Source organism: Leptodactylus fuscus, chromosome 10, assembly GCF_031893055.1.
Source record: "Leptodactylus fuscus isolate aLepFus1 chromosome 10, aLepFus1.hap2, whole genome shotgun sequence".
Taxonomy (NCBI): domain Eukaryota; kingdom Metazoa; phylum Chordata; class Amphibia; order Anura; family Leptodactylidae; genus Leptodactylus; species Leptodactylus fuscus.
In genome coordinates this window covers 18,483,285-18,506,333 of record NC_134274.1, presented here as the reverse complement: position 1 = coordinate 18,506,333, position 23,049 = coordinate 18,483,285, and the positions used below count along the sequence as shown (strand labels likewise).

At 44.8% G+C, this 23,049-nt stretch overlaps 1 protein-coding gene across 1 annotated transcript in view; it reads right to left on the bottom strand.

The window, feature by feature from the left end:
- ADGRA1 (adhesion G protein-coupled receptor A1) overlaps positions 1-23,049 on the bottom strand; it is a 342,093-nt gene that overhangs the window by 270,122 nt on the left and 48,922 nt on the right. The window contains exon 3 of the mRNA XM_075258484.1: positions 3,488-3,559. Coding sequence (XP_075114585.1) covers positions 3,488-3,559 — 72 coding nt within the window. The remainder of the gene's footprint in view (positions 1-3,487; positions 3,560-23,049) is intronic.

Genomic DNA, 23,049 nt, shown 5'->3' with positions numbered 1-23,049 from the left:
TGAACACCTCCTTTAAGATTTGTCAGGAATTATCTAAATTCTGTTTTTGATCTGGGCAGAAAATAGGAACATTTTAGTTTGCATTACCCATCATCAAAACTTGGGCTGGGTCTGTTTCACCAGTCAGACAATCATGTCTTTCGTTCAACATCCAATTTAGGGCTGAGGAAAAATATTATAACCTGACAATTTCCTTACTCCGTTGCCTGTGATTACATTTGTTTTCTAGGCTCTGTTCTCAGAGCTTACCTTTCCTAATTTTCTACTGATTCACTTTTTTAGGTTTGCTCTCCTGGTTAGGCTGGTCTTACACAACCGTAATGCAAGTCCGCAATTGAGGGTTTTCAATTGCGGACACATTATATTCAATGTGGCCTCTTACACCACTGGATATTTTATCCGTGGTGTGGCCGGGCCGCAACCGTGGTCCGCAATGGCCGTGAATTGTGGCACTGCACGGACACGCCCATAGAACTCTATGGGCAAGTGCGGCAGGACACAGACAACTGCGGAGCCTATGTTGCCGATCAGCAACTAGTGTTGCTGATCAGCAACTTGCGGACTGTACATTCAATACGGTCATGTAAGACCAGCCTTAATACACGCGTATTACATTGAAAACAATAGGGAAAAAAGCCTCCCATTGATTTCAATGGGTAGCACGTGTATGTCGACACCCATTCAAATCAATGGGAGCTGCTTGTTATGCGCTCAGTCTGAACGAATTTTATGTTCAAAAATAAGCAGAGCGTACCATCGTGTGAATGCTCCCAAAGTGTTGAGTGAAGACTCGGTGCCGGTGTTGTTAAAGGGTTAGGAGTCATGTTAACCTTTTCTTAAGGAGTTTTCCTAATTTTAGAAAATTTAGAAAAGGGTTGTGTGACACTGCCCAGCATCCAACCCTACATAAAACAAATCAAGGAGGGGGCTCAGGGGGCCATGGAGAAGATTTTTTTTTTTTTTTTAAAGAAAGCTATATTTTGGGTGCAAAGTAGTTTAAAACAGCAGTGAATAGCCCTTTGGGACTTACTATGAAGTTGATTTGTAAAACAATATTAGTTTATTGCGCTTTTATGTTTCCAACTTTGGCAGTCGACACACTACAACGCCTTTAACTCATTACATATAAGGTTATACAGTAGTTTACAGACTCGTCCGTCAGCACCACCTTCCCTTGTTAATGGTGTTTGCGAGTCTTCAATATCGAATACAGGTTGTAACATTTTAATGTGTTTTAAGCTTTTGCTCATTTTTAGCAATCTGGACGGCAGGGTTTTAATGACTACTTATTTAGCAAAAGTATAAAACAACTTTAATGCGAGATTACGGCATAATTTGCATCCCAGCTGTCGGATACTTGTAACAGCAGCACATGTGCCGGCTTACTATGGTATAGAGCGCTGGAGTACCTATAGATCGCGGCAATTTCGCCTACAGTATTTCAGAAGCAGAGAACAAACTGTGCTCTCCGAACAATTAAACATGAATGACTGTTCAGTCTACTGGTTAATGGCTTGAAAACATATAAACAGCTTGAACACATGTAAGCTCCAATATACAATAATCTCGACAAATATACAGTCATGCTTGTTGAATCTCAGATTGCTCTCTTGATGAAATGATAGATGTGGAGCCAGAAGGACTCCGCGCCAGTAAATCCTATTAAACTCTCTCCATCAAGTTTTGGTTTGGATAAGGGTTTTCCTTATTTTAGAAACTTGAACAACACTTGAGAGATATTGTACTGACCTAGATAGCGTAGAGTTAACCCTATGTTCTAGGTCACTGTACCTAGTGGCATCAATCCGAGGACTGATGATGGATTGCTCCTTTAAATTGGCAAAGCCCAAATCTTCCATGTGTCCTCCACGCCAGTATAAACAATTCTTCCTTACAATACACCTATTTGGTGAGAAGTCAGCTAGAAATAGGGACACATTGCTGAATGAAGGCATATTAGTTCTAGTGACGGACACCAAGGATATTGTTCTTATGATTTATAGTGAGACCACACTAAACACTAATCTAATATATAATAATCCAGCAGCGATGTACACCCAGTGAGTTACTGTACAAGATCATGTGTCCAGTGTCCGTCACCAATTCTGACTTGTAAAATTTATCATAAGGAAATATTCCAAGACTTGCTAACAAAAAATGGCCAAAAAAAAATTGAAGACCACTTTCTGGGTCCCTTGGGTTCTTACTAAATGTTATATGGGACAAAGGCATCATTGAAGAGTTTAGGTTTCATCCAAAGGACCCCCAGGTCCTGGAAACAACTTTATTACATATGATGCATTGAGGAGAGTCCACCAATTTTGCTAAATCCTTGTATGCAGGGACGTACATAGGATTTTCCAAAAGGAAGGCCATCCCTCTTCACCAGGGGTACATCAACCTCAACTGACCTGGACATTCCAACATTTCAGGTGCTTTCCAACAGTTTGGGGCATTTTAAATATCTGCATCCTTAGGACACACATACAGTTGAATACAATGGTAGGGGATGGAGCTACCGACTCTGTGCTCCATTATTCAGCGTTAGGCTGATGTTGTCTGTTGCAGGGAGGCGCGTTGAGCACAGAGTCACATATCATTACAGTCAGAGCCTAGTCAATAGAAATGTAGTTAAATGAGTATTTTAATTTTTTTTTCGTTTTGTATGCAATACTGGTGACTAGAGGAACTTAAGTGGGGGCTACTTAAGTTGACCTTAAATTCTGTGGTGGCCCCACTTAGAAAAACTGGACCTACTAATCCATTACAATAACCCTATCCCTTATGGATGGTGTAGACCATCGTCAAACAATGGCTGAAATTTATTTAGAATGCATATAAACGTTAAATAAATTTTATATAAAAATGTATTTAATTTTACATGCCAGTGATTCAAAACATCAGCAACCACCGGCCAAGTCTACAAGAGTTACTCTTTGGCATCAGCTCTGTCACAAAGGAGATCTTATCCTTGTCCACAGGATAGGCCATAACCTAAGGATCGGTTGGGACCATTAGATTTTCCATTGATCAAAAGAACGGGCATCCGGCATGGAGCGGCACGCACTTTGCTGCTCCATTCACTGTCATTGGGACTGTGCATGTACGGAGCTTTCTTCTCTTCACAACCCACAGCGCCAATGTAGCTATAGTGAGGTCCTACTTGGCCATTATTTAGTAAAGCCCACTAGCTATCCATAGTCTAGCAGATATACTGTATGTCCCTAGTGCACATCTCTTCCATAACCAGTAACCTACAGTATTAAAACTCCATATTCTAGTAAGGATGAAGCAATATTTCCTTAAAGAGTAGGAATGAAAAAAAATTATAGTACATCACATATCTCTTGAAAGTACTGTGAGACTTTGTGCCCGGTGCCAGGAGCTGATCTGCTGTTATTGCTTGGTGACATATTGCCATTCCCTGTGGTAAGAATGTCGATGTGAACACAATTTACAAAGTAACTCAAACAGAATTAATACTTACAGACGCCTCAGCTCAGAAAGTCCATAAAAAGCCCCCGGCTCGATGGTGCTAATCAGGTTATTCCGCAGATCTCTGGAGATAGAATATACACGCGGCAATTAATTATCGGCGTATGGGCTATTGTAGAAGCCACGAGAACACAGGCATCAATTCACATTAACTTCAAGATTACTGTTCAATATGAAAAGCAATAAAAACAACAATGATGAATCTGAGACAATGGATTCCTATTAATGGCCCTCTCCAACCCCAAGCTTCGTCAGCCTACCCTGTACCTACATACACTGGAGAATCCATACATCACCACTGCAAACCAACGTTCACCAAGGTGCGCAACTCTATAGGACAGACCTTGCATCTTAAATATGAATATTAAATCTATAATATACATTTCTGAGGGTATGAAGACTGTCAGATTCTGTCGTATCCCATGTGAAGAATTGTATAGCATGCAGCACTATTCCTTACTATCGAAACAATGGACACTAACTGTACCTGTCCATTGAATGACAATGGTTGAGTGAAATTCCCATATAATAAATCAGATGTGAACAGAGTCTTTGCCAATAAAGTTAGTATAATGGTGAATAGTGGATCATGACAATTTAAAGGGGTTATGGTACGAAACACGTCTATCCCTCTATTTATAGGATAGAGGATGAGTTGCTGATCGGAGAGAATCTGACCACTAAGACCTCTACCAATCCTGAGGATGGGGATGTTTTATCCTTGCTCTGAATGTTGTATAATGGGAGACTGACCAATAAACGGCTTGAGGTCTTCAAAATACAGAAAATTTTATTTGTGAATATAAAAATGGCATGAGAGTAGGGCAGTTTATAACATAGATATGCCCATTGGTCTCATACATAATGTAAGTTACCAAGTATTAAATAGAAGACCTTTCACCACCTCCAAGTCCAGATCTTTAGATTTAATAGCTGCCGCTCCATTGATTCTGACAGTTGGAATTTCTCTAGCCCCCACTGTTCCTGAGCAATCATTACTGTTAGTTTTGGTGCCTGATACACTATTCAGGCTCTATACGGTTAGGTGGTGGTGTCAGGCAGGAGCAGACAAGGGTTGCAATTCTGAGCTCTGACACTGGCTGCCTCTGATTGGAGCTCTGAGTCACACCCCCTGCCTGACACCTCCCTTCTGACATTACAGAGCTTACATAGCACATTTGGCATCAAAACTACCTGCACTTGTCACTCAGGAGTGATGGGGGCTAGAGAGAAAATTCAAACTGTGCTGGAAACCGTGCAGTGAAAACAACAATTCACAGATGTTAAGAACTAAATTGGTGAAAGATCCTCTTTAAGGACCAAATTCAAAGTCACAAAAGGGGTGAAAGGACAAGTATAAAGCATGTTTATCAAGATCATGATGACCCCATTGGACCCCAACATGTAGCCTACCTTGCCTGGTGCAGATAAAAGCCCTGCACACATGTATAATGTAGTTCCACAGCTCTAAACTATTGACATATACGTATATTTCCAAGATGAAAACTCTTCTTCATATAAGAAGCTTCATCCATTTGTCACACGACCATATTATGGATAATTCATTTGGAATTAGTAAAGCACATTATTAAATTCCTGCTCAGTGCACAGAAACCTTTAGCGCCGATTGTAAAACCTCAATTTCTAACATGAACATTAAATCATCTCTTGCTTGGGATGCAGACAGTGTATTGTTAAACATTGAACTATGGGTTGTGTGGCTTAGGGACTAGTTAAAATTCTGAGCGGAGATCTGAAATGTCATCTGTTTGGGTACTCACTGCAGTAAAGCAATGAGGTATCATTAGAGGATTAGCAGGTAGGGGACAGGGACTGTCTCGCTGTGCAAGGGAAATAAAATTGATGTTTGGCAGGGAAGTGATCAGTGCAAAGTATTTATTAGACTATTTCCTAGCCGGTAGATATATAGGGTCAGCCGTCTCTAGATCGGTTGCATCTTATTTTCTCTAAGGGTGCCAGGACATGGGGGGGGCTTGCACTGCCCTCTGTGTCACCTACATTCTGTACAAAGACCATCATGTCAAAGGAACAGAAGGCAGCTATGGTGGAGATTTAACACCATACAGGTAAACCTGCAGTCCATGTTACAAACCCCACAAGGAGTGAGGTCGTAGCTATACAAGACCTTCAAGAACCTGGTAATTTCACAAGTGCTAAGGGTCCAACCCAAGAGAGGATGAAGAATGAAGAATGCATCCCCACATTGGTAACTGATAGAGATTAGAGATGAGCGAACAGTGTTCTATCGAACTCATGTTCGATCGGATATTAGGCTGTTCGGCATGTTCGAATCGAATCGAACACCGCGTGGTAAAGTGCGCCATTACTCGATTCCCCTCCCACCTTCCCTGGCGCCTTTTTTGCTCCAATAACAGCGCTGGGTAGGTGGGACAGGAACTACGACACCGGTGACGTTGAAAAAAGTAGGCAAAACCCATTGGCTGCCGAAAACATGTGACCTCTAATTTAAAAGAACAGCGACGCCCAGCTTCGCGTCATTCTGAGCTTGCAATTCACCGAGGACGGAGGTTTCCGTCCAGCTAGCTAGGGCTTAGATTCTGGGTAGGCAGGGACAGGCTAGGATAGGAAGGAGAAGACAACCAACAGCTCTTGTAAGAGCTAAATTCCAGGGAGAAGCTTGTCAGTGTAACGTGGCACTGACGGGCTCAATCGCCGCAACCCAGCTTTCCCAGGATCCTGAATGGAATACACTGTCAGTGTATTCCCGTATACCCGATATATACCCCGATACCCGTTCCAACGGTGTGCCCCCCCACCTTCACCCCAGAAATACCCTGCAAGTCCCCTAGCAATAGAATTGGGGCTATATACACCCACAATTTTTACTACTGGTATACAGTGCCATTGTCTGACTGGGAATTCAAAGAATATATTGGGAATACAAATACCCTCATTTCTTGCTACTGCCATATAGTGCCAGTTTCTGACTGGTAATTCAAAGAATATATTGGGGTTACGTGCACCCACAATTTTTACTACTGGTATACAGTGCCATTGTCTGACTGGGAATTCAAAGAATATATTGGGAATACAAATACCCTCATTTCTTGCTACTGCCATATAGTGCCAGTGTCTGACTGGGAATTCAAAGAATATATTGGGGTTACGTGCACCCACAATTTTTACTACTGGTATACAGTGCCATTGTCTGACTGGGAATTCAAAGAGTATATTGGGAATACAAATACCCTCATTTCTTGCTACTGCCATATAGTGCCAGTTTCTGACTGGGAATTCAAAGAATATATTGGGGTTACGTGCACCCACAATTTTTACTACTGGTATACAGTGCCATTGTCTGACTGGGAATTCAAAGAATATATTGGGGTTATAAATACCCTCATTTCTTGCTACTGCCATATAGTGCCAGTTTCTGACTGGTAATTCAAAGAATATATTGGGGTTACGTGCACCCACAATTTTTACTACTGGTATACAGTGCCATTGTCTGACTGGGAATTCAAAGAGTATATTGGGAATACAAATACCCTCATTTCTTGCTACTGCCATATAGTGCCAGTGTCTGACTGGGAATTCAAAGAATATATTGGGGTTACGTGCACCCACAATTTTTACTACTGGTATACAGTGCCATTGTCTGACTGGGAATTCAAAGAGTATATTGGGAATACAAATACCCTCATTTCTTGCTACTGCCATATAGTGCCAGTTTCTGACTGGGAATTCAAAGAATATATTGGGGTTACGTGCACCCACAATTTTTACTACTGGTATACAGTGCCATTGTCTGACTGGGAATTCAAAGAGTATATTGGGAATACAAATACCCTCATTTCTTGCTACTGCCATATAGTGCCAGTTTCTGACTGGGAATTCAAAGAATATATTGGGGTTACGTGCACCCACAATTTTTACTACTGGTATACAGTGCCATTGTCTGACTGGGAATTCAAAGAATATATTGGGGTTATAAATACCCTCATTTCTTGCTACTGCCATATAGTGCCAGTTTCTGACTGGGAATTCAAAGAATATATTGGGGTTACGTGCACCCACAATTTTTACTACTGGTATACAGTGCCATTGTCTGACTGGGAATTCAAAGAATATATTGGGGTTATAAATACCCTCATTTCTTGCTACTGCCATATAGTGCCAGTTTCTGACTGGTAATTCAAAGAATATATTGGGGTTACGTGCACCCACAATTTTTACTACTGGTATACAGTGCCATTGTCTGACTGGGAATTCAAAGAATATATTGGGAATACAAATACCCTCATTTCTTGCTACTGCCATATAGTGCCAGTTTCTGACTGGTAATTCAAAGAATATATTGGGGTTACGTGCACCCACAATTTTTACTACTGGTATACAGTGCCATTGTCTGACTGGGAATTCAAAGAATATATTGGGAATACAAATACCCTCATTTCTTGCTACTGCCATATAGTGCCAGTGTCTGACTGGGAATTCAAAGAATATATTGGGGTTACGTGCACCCACAATTTTTACTACTGGTATACAGTGCCATTGTCTGACTGGGAATTCAAAGAGTATATTGGGAATACAAATACCCTCATTTCTTGCTACTGCCATATAGTGCCAGTTTCTGACTGGGAATTCAAAGAATATATTGGGGTTACGTGCACCCACAATTTTTACTACTGGTATACAGTGCCATTGTCTGACTGGGAATTCAAAGAATATATTGGGGTTATAAATACCCTCATTTCTTGCTACTGCCATATAGTGCCAGTTTCTGACTGGTAATTCAAAGAATATATTGGGGTTACGTGCACCCACAATTTTTACTACTGGTATACAATGCCATTGTCTGACTGGGAATTCAAAGAGTATATTGGGAATACAAATACCCTCATTTCTTGCTACTGCCATATAGTGCCAGTGTCTGACTGGGAATTCAAAGAATATATTGGGGTTACGTGCACCCACAATTTTTACTACTGGTATACAGTGCCATTGTCTGACTGGGAATTCAAAGAGTATATTGGGAATACAAATACCCTCATTTCTTGCTACTGCCATATAGTGCCAGTTTCTGACTGGGAATTCAAAGAATATATTGGGGTTACGTGCACCCACAATTTTTACTACTGGTATACAGTGCCATTGTCTGACTGGGAATTCAAAGAATATATTGGGGTTATAAATACCCTCATTTCTTGCTACTGCCATATAGTGCCAGTTTCTGACTGGGAATTCAAAGAATATATTGGGGTTACGTGCACCCACAATTTTTACTACTGGTATACAGTGCCATTGTCTGACTGGGAATTCAAAGAATATATTGGGGTTATAAATACCCTCATTTCTTGCTACTGCCATATAGTGCCAGTTTCTGACTGGTAATTCAAAGAATATATTGGGGTTACGTGCACCCACAATTTTTACTACTGGTATACAGTGCCATTGTCTGACTGGGAATTCAAAGAATATATTGGGAATACAAATACCCTCATTTCTTGCTACTGCCATATAGTGCCAGTGTCTGACTGGGAATTCAAAGAATATATTGGGGTTACGTGCACCCACAATTTTTACTACTGGTATACAGTGCCATTGTCTGACTGGGAATTCAAAGAGTATATTGGGAATACAAATACCCTCATTTCTTGCTACTGCCATATAGTGCCAGTTTCTGACTGGGAATTCAAAGAATATATTGGGGTTACGTGCACCCACAATTTTTACTACTGGTATACAGTGCCATTGTCTGACTGGGAATTCAAAGAATATATTGGGGTTATAAATACCCTCATTTCTTGCTACTGCCATATAGTGCCAGTTTCTGACTGGTAATTCAAAGAATATATTGGGGTTACGTGCACCCACAATTTTTACTACTGGTATACAGTGCCATTGTCTGACTGGGAATTCAAAGAGTATATTGGGAATACAAATACCCTCATTTCTTGCTACTGCCATATAGTGCCAGTGTCTGACTGGGAATTCAAAGAATATATTGGGGTTACGTGCACCCACAATTTTTACTACTGGTATACAGTGCCATTGTCTGACTGGGAATTCAAAGAGTATATTGGGAATACAAATACCCTCATTTCTTGCTACTGCCATATAGTGCCAGTTTCTGACTGGGAATTCAAAGAATATATTGGGGTTACGTGCACCCACAATTTTTACTACTGGTATACAGTGCCATTGTCTGACTGGGAATTCAAAGAGTATATTGGGAATACAAATACCCTCATTTCTTGCTACTGCCATATAGTGCCAGTTTCTGACTGGGAATTCAAAGAATATATTGGGGTTACGTGCACCCACAATTTTTACTACTGGTATACAGTGCCATTGTCTGACTGGGAATTCAAAGAATATATTGGGGTTATAAATACCCTCATTTCTTGCTACTGCCATATAGTGCCAGTTTCTGACTGGGAATTCAAAGAATATATTGGGGTTACGTGCACCCACAATTTTTACTACTGGTATACAGTGCCATTGTCTGACTGGGAATTCAAAGAATATATTGGGGTTATAAATACCCTCATTTCTTGCTACTGCCATATAGTGCCAGTTTCTGACTGGTAATTCAAAGAATATATTGGGGTTACGTGCACCCACAATTTTTACTACTGGTATACAGTGCCATTGTCTGACTGGGAATTCAAAGAATATATTGGGAATACAAATACCCTCATTTCTTGCTACTGCCATATAGTGCCAGTGTCTGACTGGGAATTCAAAGAATATATTGGGGTTACGTGCACCCACAATTTTTACTACTGGTATACAGTGCCATTGTCTGACTGGGAATTCAAAGAGTATATTGGGAATACAAATACCCTCATTTCTTGCTACTGCCATATAGTGCCAGTTTCTGACTGGGAATTCAAAGAATATATTGGGGTTACGTGCACCCACAATTTTTACTACTGGTATACAGTGCCATTGTCTGACTGGGAATTCAAAGAATATATTGGGGTTATAAATACCCTCATTTCTTGCTACTGCCATATAGTGCCAGTTTCTGACTGGTAATTCAAAGAATATATTGGGGTTACGTGCACCCACAATTTTTACTACTGGTATACAATGCCATTGTCTGACTGGGAATTCAAAGAGTATATTGGGAATACAAATACCCTCATTTCTTGCTACTGCCATATAGTGCCAGTGTCTGACTGGGAATTCAAAGAATATATTGGGGTTACGTGCACCCACAATTTTTACTACTGGTATACAGTGCCATTGTCTGACTGGGAATTCAAAGAGTATATTGGGAATACAAATACCCTCATTTCTTGCTACTGCCATATAGTGCCAGTTTCTGACTGGGAATTCAAAGAATATATTGGGGTTACGTGCACCCACAATTTTTACTACTGGTATACAGTGCCATTGTCTGACTGGGAATTCAAAGAGTATATTGGGAATACAAATACCCTCATTTCTTGCTACTGCCATATAGTGCCAGTTTCTGACTGGGAATTCAAAGAATATATTGGGGTTACGTGCACCCACAATTTTTACTACTGGTATACAGTGCCATTGTCTGACTGGGAATTCAAAGAATATATTGGGGTTATAAATACCCTCATTTCTTGCTACTGCCATATAGTGCCAGTTTCTGACTGGGAATTCAAAGAATATATTGGGGTTACGTGCACCCACAATTTTTACTACTGGTATACAGTGCCATTGTCTGACTGGGAATTCAAAGAATATATTGGGGTTATAAATACCCTCATTTCTTGCTACTGCCATATAGTGCCAGTTTCTGACTGGTAATTCAAAGAATATATTGGGGTTACGTGCACCCACAATTTTTACTACTGGTATACAGTGCCATTGTCTGACTGGGAATTCAAAGAATATATTGGGAATACAAATACCCTCATTTCTTGCTACTGCCATATAGTGCCAGTTTCTGACTGGTAATTCAAAGAATATATTGGGGTTACGTGCACCCACAATTTTTACTACTGGTATACAGTGCCATTGTCTGACTGGGAATTCAAAGAATATATTGGGAATACAAATACCCTCATTTCTTGCTACTGCCATATAGTGCCAGTGTCTGACTGGGAATTCAAAGAATATATTGGGGTTACGTGCACCCACAATTTTTACTACTGGTATACAGTGCCATTGTCTGACTGGGAATTCAAAGAGTATATTGGGAATACAAATACCCTCATTTCTTGCTACTGCCATATAGTGCCAGTGTCTGACTGGGAATTCAAAGAATATATTGGGGTTACGTGCACCCACAATTTTTACTACTGGTATACAGTGCCATTGTCTGACTGGGAATTCAAAGAGTATATTGGGAATACAAATACCCTCATTTCTTGCTACTGCCATATAGTGCCAGTTTCTGACTGGGAATTCAAAGAATATATTGGGGTTACGTGCACCCACAATTTTTACTACTGGTATACAGTGCCATTGTCTGACTGGGAATTCAAAGAATATATTGGGGTTATAAATACCCTCATTTCTTGCTACTGCCATATAGTGCCAGTTTCTGACTGGGAATTCAAAGAATATATTGGGGTTACGTGCACCCACAATTTTTACTACTGGTATACAGTGCCATTGTCTGACTGGGAATTCAAAGAATATATTGGGGTTATAAATACCCTCATTTCTTGCTACTGCCATATAGTGCCAGTTTCTGACTGGTAATTCAAAGAATATATTGGGGTTACGTGCACCCACAATTTTTACTACTGGTATACAGTGCCATTGTCTGACTGGGAATTCAAAGAATATATTGGGAATACAAATACCCTCATTTCTTGCTACTGCCATATAGTGCCAGTGTCTGACTGGGAATTCAAAGAATATATTGGGGTTACGTGCACCCACAATTTTTACTACTGGTATACAGTGCCATTGTCTGACTGGGAATTCAAAGAGTATATTGGGAATACAAATACCCTCATTTCTTGCTACTGCCATATAGTGCCAGTTTCTGACTGGGAATTCAAAGAATATATTGGGGTTACGTGCACCCACAATTTTTACTACTGGTATACAGTGCCATTGTCTGACTGGGAATTCAAAGAATATATTGGGGTTATAAATACCCTCATTTCTTGCTACTGCCATATAGTGCCAGTTTCTGACTGGTAATTCAAAGAATATATTGGGGTTACGTGCACCCACAATTTTTACTACTGGTATACAGTGCCATTGTCTGACTGGGAATTCAAAGAGTATATTGGGAATACAAATACCCTCATTTCTTGCTACTGCCATATAGTGCCAGTGTCTGACTGGGAATTCAAAGAATATATTGGGGTTACGTGCACCCACAATTTTTACTACTGGTATACAGTGCCATTGTCTGACTGGGAATTCAAAGAGTATATTGGGAATACAAATACCCTCATTTCTTGCTACTGCCATATAGTGCCAGTTTCTGACTGGGAATTCAAAGAATATATTGGGGTTACGTGCACCCACAATTTTTACTACTGGTATACAGTGCCATTGTCTGACTGGGAATTCAAAGAGTATATTGGGAATACAAATACCCTCATTTCTTGCTACTGCCATATAGTGCCAGTTTCTGACTGGGAATTCAAAGAATATATTGGGGTTACGTGCACCCACAATTTTTACTACTGGTATACAGTGCCATTGTCTGACTGGGAATTCAAAGAATATATTGGGGTTATAAATACCCTCATTTCTTGCTACTGCCATATAGTGCCAGTTTCTGACTGGGAATTCAAAGAATATATTGGGGTTACGTGCACCCACAATTTTTACTACTGGTATACAGTGCCATTGTCTGACTGGGAATTCAAAGAATATATTGGGGTTATAAATACCCTCATTTCTTGCTACTGCCATATAGTGCCAGTTTCTGACTGGTAATTCAAAGAATATATTGGGGTTACGTGCACCCACAATTTTTACTACTGGTATACAGTGCCATTGTCTGACTGGGAATTCAAAGAATATATTGGGAATACAAATACCCTCATTTCTTGCTACTGCCATATAGTGCCAGTGTCTGACTGGGAATTCAAAGAATATATTGGGGTTACGTGCACCCACAATTTTTACTACTGGTATACAGTGCCATTGTCTGACTGGGAATTCAAAGAGTATATTGGGAATACAAATACCCTCATTTCTTGCTACTGCCATATAGTGCCAGTTTCTGACTGGGAATTCAAAGAATATATTGGGGTTACGTGCACCCACAATTTTTACTACTGGTATACAGTGCCATTGTCTGACTGGGAATTCAAAGAATATATTGGGGTTATAAATACCCTCATTTCTTGCTACTGCCATATAGTGCCAGTTTCTGACTGGTAATTCAAAGAATATATTGGGGTTACGTGCACCCACAATTTTTACTACTGGTATACAGTGCCATTGTCTGACTGGGAATTCAAAGAGTATATTGGGAATACAAATACCCTCATTTCTTGCTACTGCCATATAGTGCCAGTTTCTGACTGGGAATTCAAAGAATATATTGGGGTTACGTGCACCCACAATTTTTACTACTGGTATACAGTGCCAATTTCTAACTAGGAATTCAAAATGCGCAAGGCTCCCGGAAAGGGACGTGGACGAGGCCGTGGGCGAGGTCGGGGGAATGGTTCTGGGGAGCAAGGTAGCAGTGAAGCCACAGGGCGTCCCGTGCCTACTCCTGTGGGGCAGCAAGCATTGCGCCACTCCACAGTGCCAGGGTTGCTTGCCACATTAACTAAACTGCAGGGTACAAACCTTAGTAGGCCCGAGAACCAGGAACAGGTCTTGCAATGGCTGTCAGAGAACGCTTACAGCACATTGTCCAGCAGCCAGTCAGACTCTGCCTCCTCTCCTCCTATTACCCAACAGTCTTGTCTTCCTTCCTCCCAAAATTCCGAAGCTTTACAGAACAATAACCCAAACTGTCCCTGCTCCCCAGAGCTGTTCTCCGCTCCTTTCATTGTCCCTCAACCTGCCTCTCCACGTCACGATTCCACGAACCTAACAGAGGAGCATCTGTATCCAGATGCTCAAACACTAGAGTCTCCTCCATCTCCGTTCGATTTGGTGGTGGATGACCAGCAACCCACCCTCATCGACGATGATGTGACGCAGTTGCCGTCAGGGCATCCAGTTGACCGGCGCATTGTGCGGGAGGAGGAGATGAGACAGGAGTTGGAAGAGGAAGTGGTGGATGATGAGGACACTGACCCGACCTGGACAGGGGGGATGTCAAGCGGGGAAAGTAGTGTGGATGTTGAGGCAGGTGCAGCACCAAAAAGGGTAGCTAGAGGCAGAGGCAGAGGTCAGCAGCTTAGGCGAAGCCAGGCCACACCCGGAATCTCCCAAGATGTTCCAGTTCGTACCCAGCCCCGAAAAACTCCCACCTCGAGGGCACGTTTCTCGAAGGTGTGGAGTTTTTTCAAGGAATGCGCCGAGGACAGATATAGTGTTGTCTGCACAATTTGCCTCTCGAAATTGATTAGGGGCTCTGAGAAGAGCAACCTGTCCACCACTTCAATGCGCCGTCATTTGGAATCCAAGCACTAGAATCAGTGGCAGGCAGCAACGGCAGGACAAAGGCCGACTGCCGTTCACGCCACTGCCACTGCCTCTGCCTCTGCCACTGCCACTGCTGACTGTGCTGGCGATGCACTCCAGAGGACGAGCCAGGACACCACTTCATCTGCCTCCGCCACTTTGTTGACTTCTACCTCATCCTCCCCTGGTCCTGTCTTATCTCCTTCTCCTGCACCATCAAAGGCACCATCAGGCGTTTCTTTACAACAACCCACCATCTCTCAGACATTGGAGCGGCGGCAGAAATACACTGCTAACCACCCACACGCGCAAGCCTTGAACGCCAACATCGCTAAACTGCTGGCCCAGGAGATGTTGGCGTTCCGGCTTGTTGAAACTCCCGCCTTCCTGGACCTGATGGCAACTGCGGCACCTCGCTATGCCGTCCCTAGCCGTCACTACTTCTCCCGGTGTGCCGTCCCCGCCTTGCACCAGCACGTTTCACTCAACATCAGGCGGGCCCTTAGTTCCGCGCTTTGCACAAAGGTCCACTTGACCACCGACGCGTGGACAAGTGCATGCGGACAGGGACGCTACATTTCACTGACGGCACACTGGGTGAATGTAGTTGAGGCTGGGACTGCTTCCCAAACTGGCCCGGTGTACCTCGTCTCCCCGCCTAACATTCCTGGCAGGGACACGAGAAGAACACCCCCCTCCTCCTCCTCTTCTACCGCCTCCTCCTCCGCCACCGCCTCCTCCTCCGCCACCGCCTCCTCCTCCGCTGTTAGATTGACCCCAGCTACGAGTTGGAAACGTTGCAGCACTGGCGTTGGTAGACGTCAGCAGGCTGTGCTGAAGCTGATCAGCTTGGGGGACAGACAGCACACTGCCTCCGAGGTGAGGGATGCCCTCCTCGATGAGACGGCAATATGGTTTGAGCCGCTGCACCTGGGCCTAGGCATGGTCGTTTGTGATAACGGCCGGAACCTGGTAGCAGCTCTGGAGCTTGCCGGACTCCAACATGTTCCATGCCTGGCCCACGTCTTCAACCTAGTGGTGCAACGTTTCCTAAAGAGCTACCCCAATGTTCCAGAGCTACTGGTGAAAGTGCGGCGCATGTGCGCCCACTTTCGCAAGTCGACAGTAGCCGCTGCTAGCTTAAAATCTCTCCAGCAACGCCTGCATGTGCCACAACACCGGCTTTTGTGCGACGTCCCCACACGCTGGAACTCAACGTTTCAGATGTTGAATAGAGTGGTTGAGCAGCAGAGACCTTTGATGGAATACCAGCTACAAAACCCTAGGGTGCCACAAAGTCAGCTGCCTCAGTTTCACATCCATGAGTGGCCATGGATGAGAGACCTTTGTGACATCCTACGGGTCTTTGAGGAGTCCACAAGGAGGGTGAGCTCTGAGGATGCGATGGTGAGCCTTACAATCCCGCTCTTGTGTGTTCTGAGAGAATCCCTGATTGACATCAGGGATAACTCAGATCACACAGAGGAGTTAGGGATAGCATCCGATCCGTCACAGCTGGAGAGTAGGTCCACACATCTGTCCGCTTCACTGCGTTTAATGGAGGAGGAGGAGGAGGAGGAGGAGGAAGAAGAGTTGTCCGATGATGTGATGGTGATACAGGAGGCTTCCGGGCAACTTCGAATCGTCCCATTGTTGCAGCGCGGATGGGTAGACATGGAGGATGAGGAGGAAATGGAGATTGAACTTTCCGGTGGGGCCAGAGGAGTCATGCCAACTAACACTGTGGCAGACATGGCTGAGTTCATGTTGGGGTGCTTTACAACCGACAAGCGTATTGTCAAAATCATGGAGGACAACCAGTACTGGATCTTTGCTATCCTTGACCCCCGGTATAAAAACAACATCTCGTCTTTTATTCCGGTAGAGGGGAGGGCCAATCGCATCAATGCTTGCCACAGGCAATTGGTGCAGAATATGATGGAGATGTTTCCAGCATGTGACGTTGGCGGCAGGGAGGGCAGTTCCTCCAGTAGGCAACCAAGTTCTCACCGGTCCACACAAACGAGGGGCACACTGTCTAAGGTCTGGGACACCTTGATGGCACCCCCTCGCCAAAGTGCCGCCACGGAGGGTCCTAGTGTCACCAGGCGTGAGAAGTATAGGCGCATGTTGCGGGAATACCTTTCCGACCACAGCCCTGTCCTCTCCGACCCCTCTGCGCCCTACACGTATTGGGTGTCGAAGTTGGACCTGTGGCTTGAACTTGCCCTATATGCCTTGGAGGTGCTGTCCTGTCCTGCCGCCAGCGTCCTATCTGAGAGGGTGTTCAGTGCAGCCGGTGGCATCATCACTGACAAGCGCACCCGTCTGTCAGCTGAGAGTGCCGACCGGCTCACTTTGATAAAAATGAACCACCACTGGGTAGAGCCGTCATTTTTGTGCCCACCTGTGTAAAGCACCCCAACATGAAACTCCATGTCTGTACTCAACCTCTCCAATTCCTCCGCATCCTCATACTCATCCACCATAAGCGTTGCACAATTCTGCTAATACTAGGCTCCCTCCACCCTGATTTCCCCCAACTCTGCTGGTTAGAGGCTCCCTCCACCATGAATTTGCCCAAACTGGGCTGTTTAGAGGCTCCCTCCACCATGAATTGGTCCAAACTGGGGTGGTTAGAGGCTCCCTCCACCATGAATTGGTCCAAACTGGGGTGGTTAGAGGCTCCCTCCACCATTAATTGGTCCAAACTGGGCTGGTTAGAGGCTCCCTCCACAATTAATTGGTCCAAACTGGGCTAATTAGAGGCTCCCTCCACCATGAATTGGTCCAAACTGGGCTGTTTAGAGGCTCCCTCCACCATGAATTTGCCCAAACTGGGCTGTTTAGAGGCTCCCTCCACCATTAATTGGTCCAAACTGGGCTGGTTAGAGGCTCCCTCCACCATGAATTTGCCCAAACTGGGGTGGTTAGAGGCTCCCTCCACCATTAATTGGTCCAAACTGGGCTGGTTAGAGGCTCCCTCCACCATGAATTTCCCAAAACTTGGCTGTTTAGAGGCTCCCTCCACCATTAATTGGTCCAAACTGGGCTGGTTAGAGGCTCCCTCCACCATGAATTTGCCCAAACTGGGCTGTTTAGAGGCTCCCTCCACCATTAATTGGTCCAAACTGGGCTGGTTAGAGGCTCCCTCCACCATGAATTTGCCCAAACTGGGCTGTTTAGAGGCTCCCTCCACCATGAATTGGTCCAAACTGGGGTGGTTAGAGGCTCCCTCCACCATGAATTGGTCCAAACTGGGGTGGTTAGAGGCTCCCTCCACCATTAATTGGTCCAAACTGGGCTGGTTAGAGGCTCCCTCCACAATTAATTGGTCCAAACTGGGCTAATTAGAGGCTCCCTCCACCATGAATTGGTCCAAACTGGGTTTTTTAGAGGCTCCCTCCACCATTAATTGGTCCAAACTGGGCTGGTTAGAGGCTCCCTCCACAATTAATTGGTCCAAACTGGGCTAATTAGAGGCTCCCTCCACCATGAATTGGTCCAAACTGGGTTTTTTAGAGGCTCCCTCCACCATGAATTTGCCCAAACTGGGCTGTTTAGAGGCTCCCTCCACCATGAATTGGTCCAAACTGGGCTGGTTAGAGGCTCCCTCCACCATGAATTTCCCAAAACTTGGCTGTTTAGAGGCTCCCTCCACCATTAATTGGTCCAAACTGGGCTGGTTAGAGGCTCCCTCCACCATTAATTGGTCCAAACTGGGCTGGTTAGAGGCTCCCTCCACCATTAATTGGTCCAAACTGGGCTGGTTAGAGGCTCCCTCCACCATGAATTTCCCAAAACTTGGCTGTTTAGAGGCTCCCTCCACCATTAATTGGTCCAAACTGGGCTGGTTAGAGGCTCCCTCCACCATGAATTTGCCCAAACTGGGCTGTTTAGAGGCTCCCTCCACCATGAATTTGCCCAAACTGGGCTGTTTAGAGGCTCCCTCCACCATGAATTGGTCCAAACTGGGCTGGTTAGAGGCTCCCTCCACCATGAATTTCCCAAAACTTGGCTGTTTAGAGGCTCCCTCCACCATTAATTGGTCCAAACTGGGCTGGTTAGAGACTCCCTCCACCATGAATTTGCCCAAACTGGGGTGGTTAGAGGCTCCCTCCACCATTAATTGGTCCAAACTGGGCTGGTTAGAGGCTCCCTCCACAATTAATTGGTCCAAACTGGGCTAATTAGAGGCTCCCTCCACCATGAATTGGTCCAAACTGGGTTTTTTAGAGGCTCCCTCCACCATGAATTTCCCAAAACTTGGCTGTTTAGAGGCTCCCTCCACCATGAATTGGTCCAAACTGGGCTGGTTAGAGGCTCCCTCCACCATGAATTTCCCAAAACTTGGCTGTTTAGAGGCTCCCTCCACCATTAATTGGTCCAAACTGGGCTGGTTAGAGGCTCCCTCCACCATGAATTTGCCCAAACTGGGCTGTTTAGAGGCTCCCTCCACCATGAATTGGTCCAAACTGGGCTGGTTAGAGGCTCCCTCCACCATGAATTTCCCAAAACTTGGCTGTTTAGAGGCTCCCTCCACCATTAATTGGTCCAAACTGGGCTGGTTAGAGGCTCCCTCCACCATGAATTGGTCCAAACTGGGGTGGTTAGAGGCTCCCTCCACCATTAATTGGTCCAAACTGGGCTGGTTAGAGGCTCCCTCCACCATTAATTGGTCCAAACTGGGCTGGTTAGAGGCTCCCTCCACCATTAATTGGTCCAAACTGGGCTGGTTAGAGGCTCCCTCCACCATGAATTTCCCAAAACTTGGCTGTTTAGAGGCTCCCTCCACCATTAATTGGTCCAAACTGGGCTGGTTAGAGGCTCCCTCCACCATGAATTTGCCCAAACTGGGCTGTTTAGAGGCTCCCTCCACCATGAATTTGCCCAAACTGGGCTGTTTAGAGGCTCCCTCCACCATGAATTGGTCCAAACTGGGCTGGTTAGAGGCTCCCTCCACCATGAATTTCCCAAAACTTGGCTGTTTAGAGGCTCCCTCCACCATTAATTGGTCCAAACTGGGCTGGTTAGAGGCTCCCTCCACCATGAATTTGCCCAAACTGGGGTGGTTAGAGGCTCCCTCCACCATTAATTGGTCCAAACTGGGCTGGTTAGAGGCTCCCTCCACAATTAATTGGTCCAAACTGGGCTAATTAGAGGCTCCCTCCACCATGAATTGGTCCAAACTGGGTTTTTTAGAGGCTCCCTCCACCATGAATTTCCCAAAACTTGGCTGTTTAGAGGCTCCCTCCACCATGAATTGGTCCAAACTGGGCTGGTTAGAGGCTCCCTCCACCATGAATTTCCCAAAACTTGGCTGTTTAGAGGCTCCCTCCACCATTAATTGGTCCAAACTGGGCTGGTTAGAGGCTCCCTCCACCATGAATTTGCCCAAACTGGGCTGTTTAGAGGCTCCCTCCACCATGAATTGGTCCAAACTGGGCTGGTTAGAGGCTCCCTCCACCATGAATTTCCCAAAACTTGGCTGTTTAGAGGCTCCCTCCACCATGAATTGGTCCAAACTGGGCTGGTTAGAGGCTCCCTCCACCATGAATTGGTCCAAACTGGGGTGGTTAGAGGCTCCCTCCACCATTAATTGGTCCAAACTGGGCTGGTTAGAGGCTCCCTCCACCATTAATTGGTCCAAACTGGGCTGGTTAGAGGCTCCCTCCACCATGAATTTGCCCAAACTGGGGTGGTTAGAGGCTCCCTCCACCATTAATTGGTCCAAACTGGGCTGGTTAGAGGCTCCCTCCACAATTAATTGGTCCAAACTGGGCTAATTAGAGGCTCCCTCCACCATGAATTGGTCCAAACTGGGTTTTTTAGAGGCTCCCTCCACCATGAATTTGCCCAAACTGGGCTGTTTAGAGGCTCCCTCCACCATGAATTGGTCCAAACTGGGCTGGTTAGAGGCTCCCTCCACCATGAATTTCCCAAAACTTGGCTGTTTAGAGGCTCCCTCCACCATTAATTGGTCCAAACTGGGCTGGTTAGAGGCTCCCTCCACCATTAATTGGTCCAAACTGGGCTGGTTAGAGGCTCCCTCCACCATTAATTGGTCCAAACTGGGCTGGTTAGAGGCTCCCTCCACCATTAATTGGTCCAAACTGGGCTGTTTAGAGGCTCCCTCCACCATTAATTGGTCCAAACTGGGCTGGTTAGAGGCTCCCTCCACCATGAATTTGCCCAAACTGGGCTGTTTAGAGGCTCCCTCCACCATGAATTGGTCCAAACTGGGCTGGTTAGAGGCTCCCTCCACCATGAATTTCCCAAAACTTGGCTGTTTAGAGGCTCCCTCCACCATTAATTGGTCCAAACTGGGCTGGTTAGAGGCTCCCTCCACCATGAATTGGTCCAAACTGGGGTTTTTAGAGGCTCCCTCCACCATGAATTGGTCCAAACTGGGGTTTTTAGAGTCTCCCTCCACCATGAATTGGTCCAAACTGGGGTTTTTAGAGTCTCCCTCCACCATGAATTGGTCCAAACTGGGGTTTTTAGAGGCTCCCTCCACCATGAATTTGCCCAAACTCTGCTGGTTAGAGGCTCAATCCACCCTGATTTTCAAAACAAATGTTGGTGCCAACCTCAACTTACTACAAGGGCCAAATTCACTGCTGGTGACAAGCTCTCCTCACTGCAAGTGCCAAATACACATGTTTCAAGGTGTTTTCCTACTGTCAGAGAGGTGGTATTGAGTGTGTAAAGTGTGTAGTTGTTAGGCTGTGATGTTGGGGTAATAGAGGGTCTTTGGTGTGTTAGATGCCCCCAGACATGCTTCCCCTGCTGTCCCAGTGTCATTCCAGAGGTGTTGGCATCATTTCCTGGGGTGTCATAGTGGACTTGGTGACCCTCCAGACACGGATTTGGGTTTCCCCCTTAACGAGTATCTGTTCCCCATAGACTATAATGGGGTTCGAAACCCGTTCGAACACACGAACATTGAGCGGCTGTTCGAATCGAATTTCGAACCTCGAACATTTTAGTGTTCGCTCATCTCTAATAGAGATGCATTCGTCCGAAATTAAAAGGGGTTTTCCAGGACTTAGGTGAAGACATCAATAACAGATTGGCAGGGGTCCGATACTTGGATCCTGGCCGATCACCTGTTGGAACAGGTTGCAGCATTCATGTGAGTTATGTAGCCTCTTCAGTACTTACTAAGCACAGTCTAGTATATTTGTACAGAGGCTGTGCTTGGTACCACTGATCAGCGCATTCACTTGCATGGGACTGAGCTGCAATCAGGTCATGCAACTAATGAATGTGACTTCATATGGCCTGAAGGTAGAGCTCCAGCAGCTTCAGTCAGTTGATCCGTTGGGGTCTCAGGTGTTGGACCCCCATGGATCTTCAGTTGATGACATAATTAAGGATTAGTCATCAATTAAATTTTCCCAATAGACCCCTTTAGCATTGTATATACTGCTAGGTGCCCTGGCCCTGATCACAGCACAGTACACATTTCTGTGCCGTACTAAATGTCCTTAGCATTCAGGATTAAAGGGATATTTCAGGACTTACATACAGACTTACCTATTCTTATTAAAGGTCATTAATATCTGATCAGTGGTGGTCCAACATTCAGATCCCCACTGATCAGCTATTTGAAGAGACTGTAGCATTCAGTAGAGAGCTGTGGACTCTTTACTGAGCACTAACCACAGGGTCATAAATTGCAAAGGGGTTGCGCTTTGTCTCGCAGTTCAGCCCCATTCACTTGGCTGGGGCTCAACTGCAGCTGTACCATGTGCCATACGGGATATTGTCACTATTGTATGGGCATGGTTGTGGCTGAATGCATCCATTTGCAGTTAATATATTGAGGTTACTATCTAGCTGGCACTGCTTTATGAGAGGTCTACGTGTCTGGCTTTGTGAGGTTTAGTTAAAGGGGTATTCCGGTTAATTTAAGTTACTCCTTATTCAAGAGGCAACTTGTCAATCTGTAGGCATCTTAGCACTGGAACCCTCATTGATCCCAAGAATGGGGGCTCCTTGTACCCCCAATAAGAGATTGTC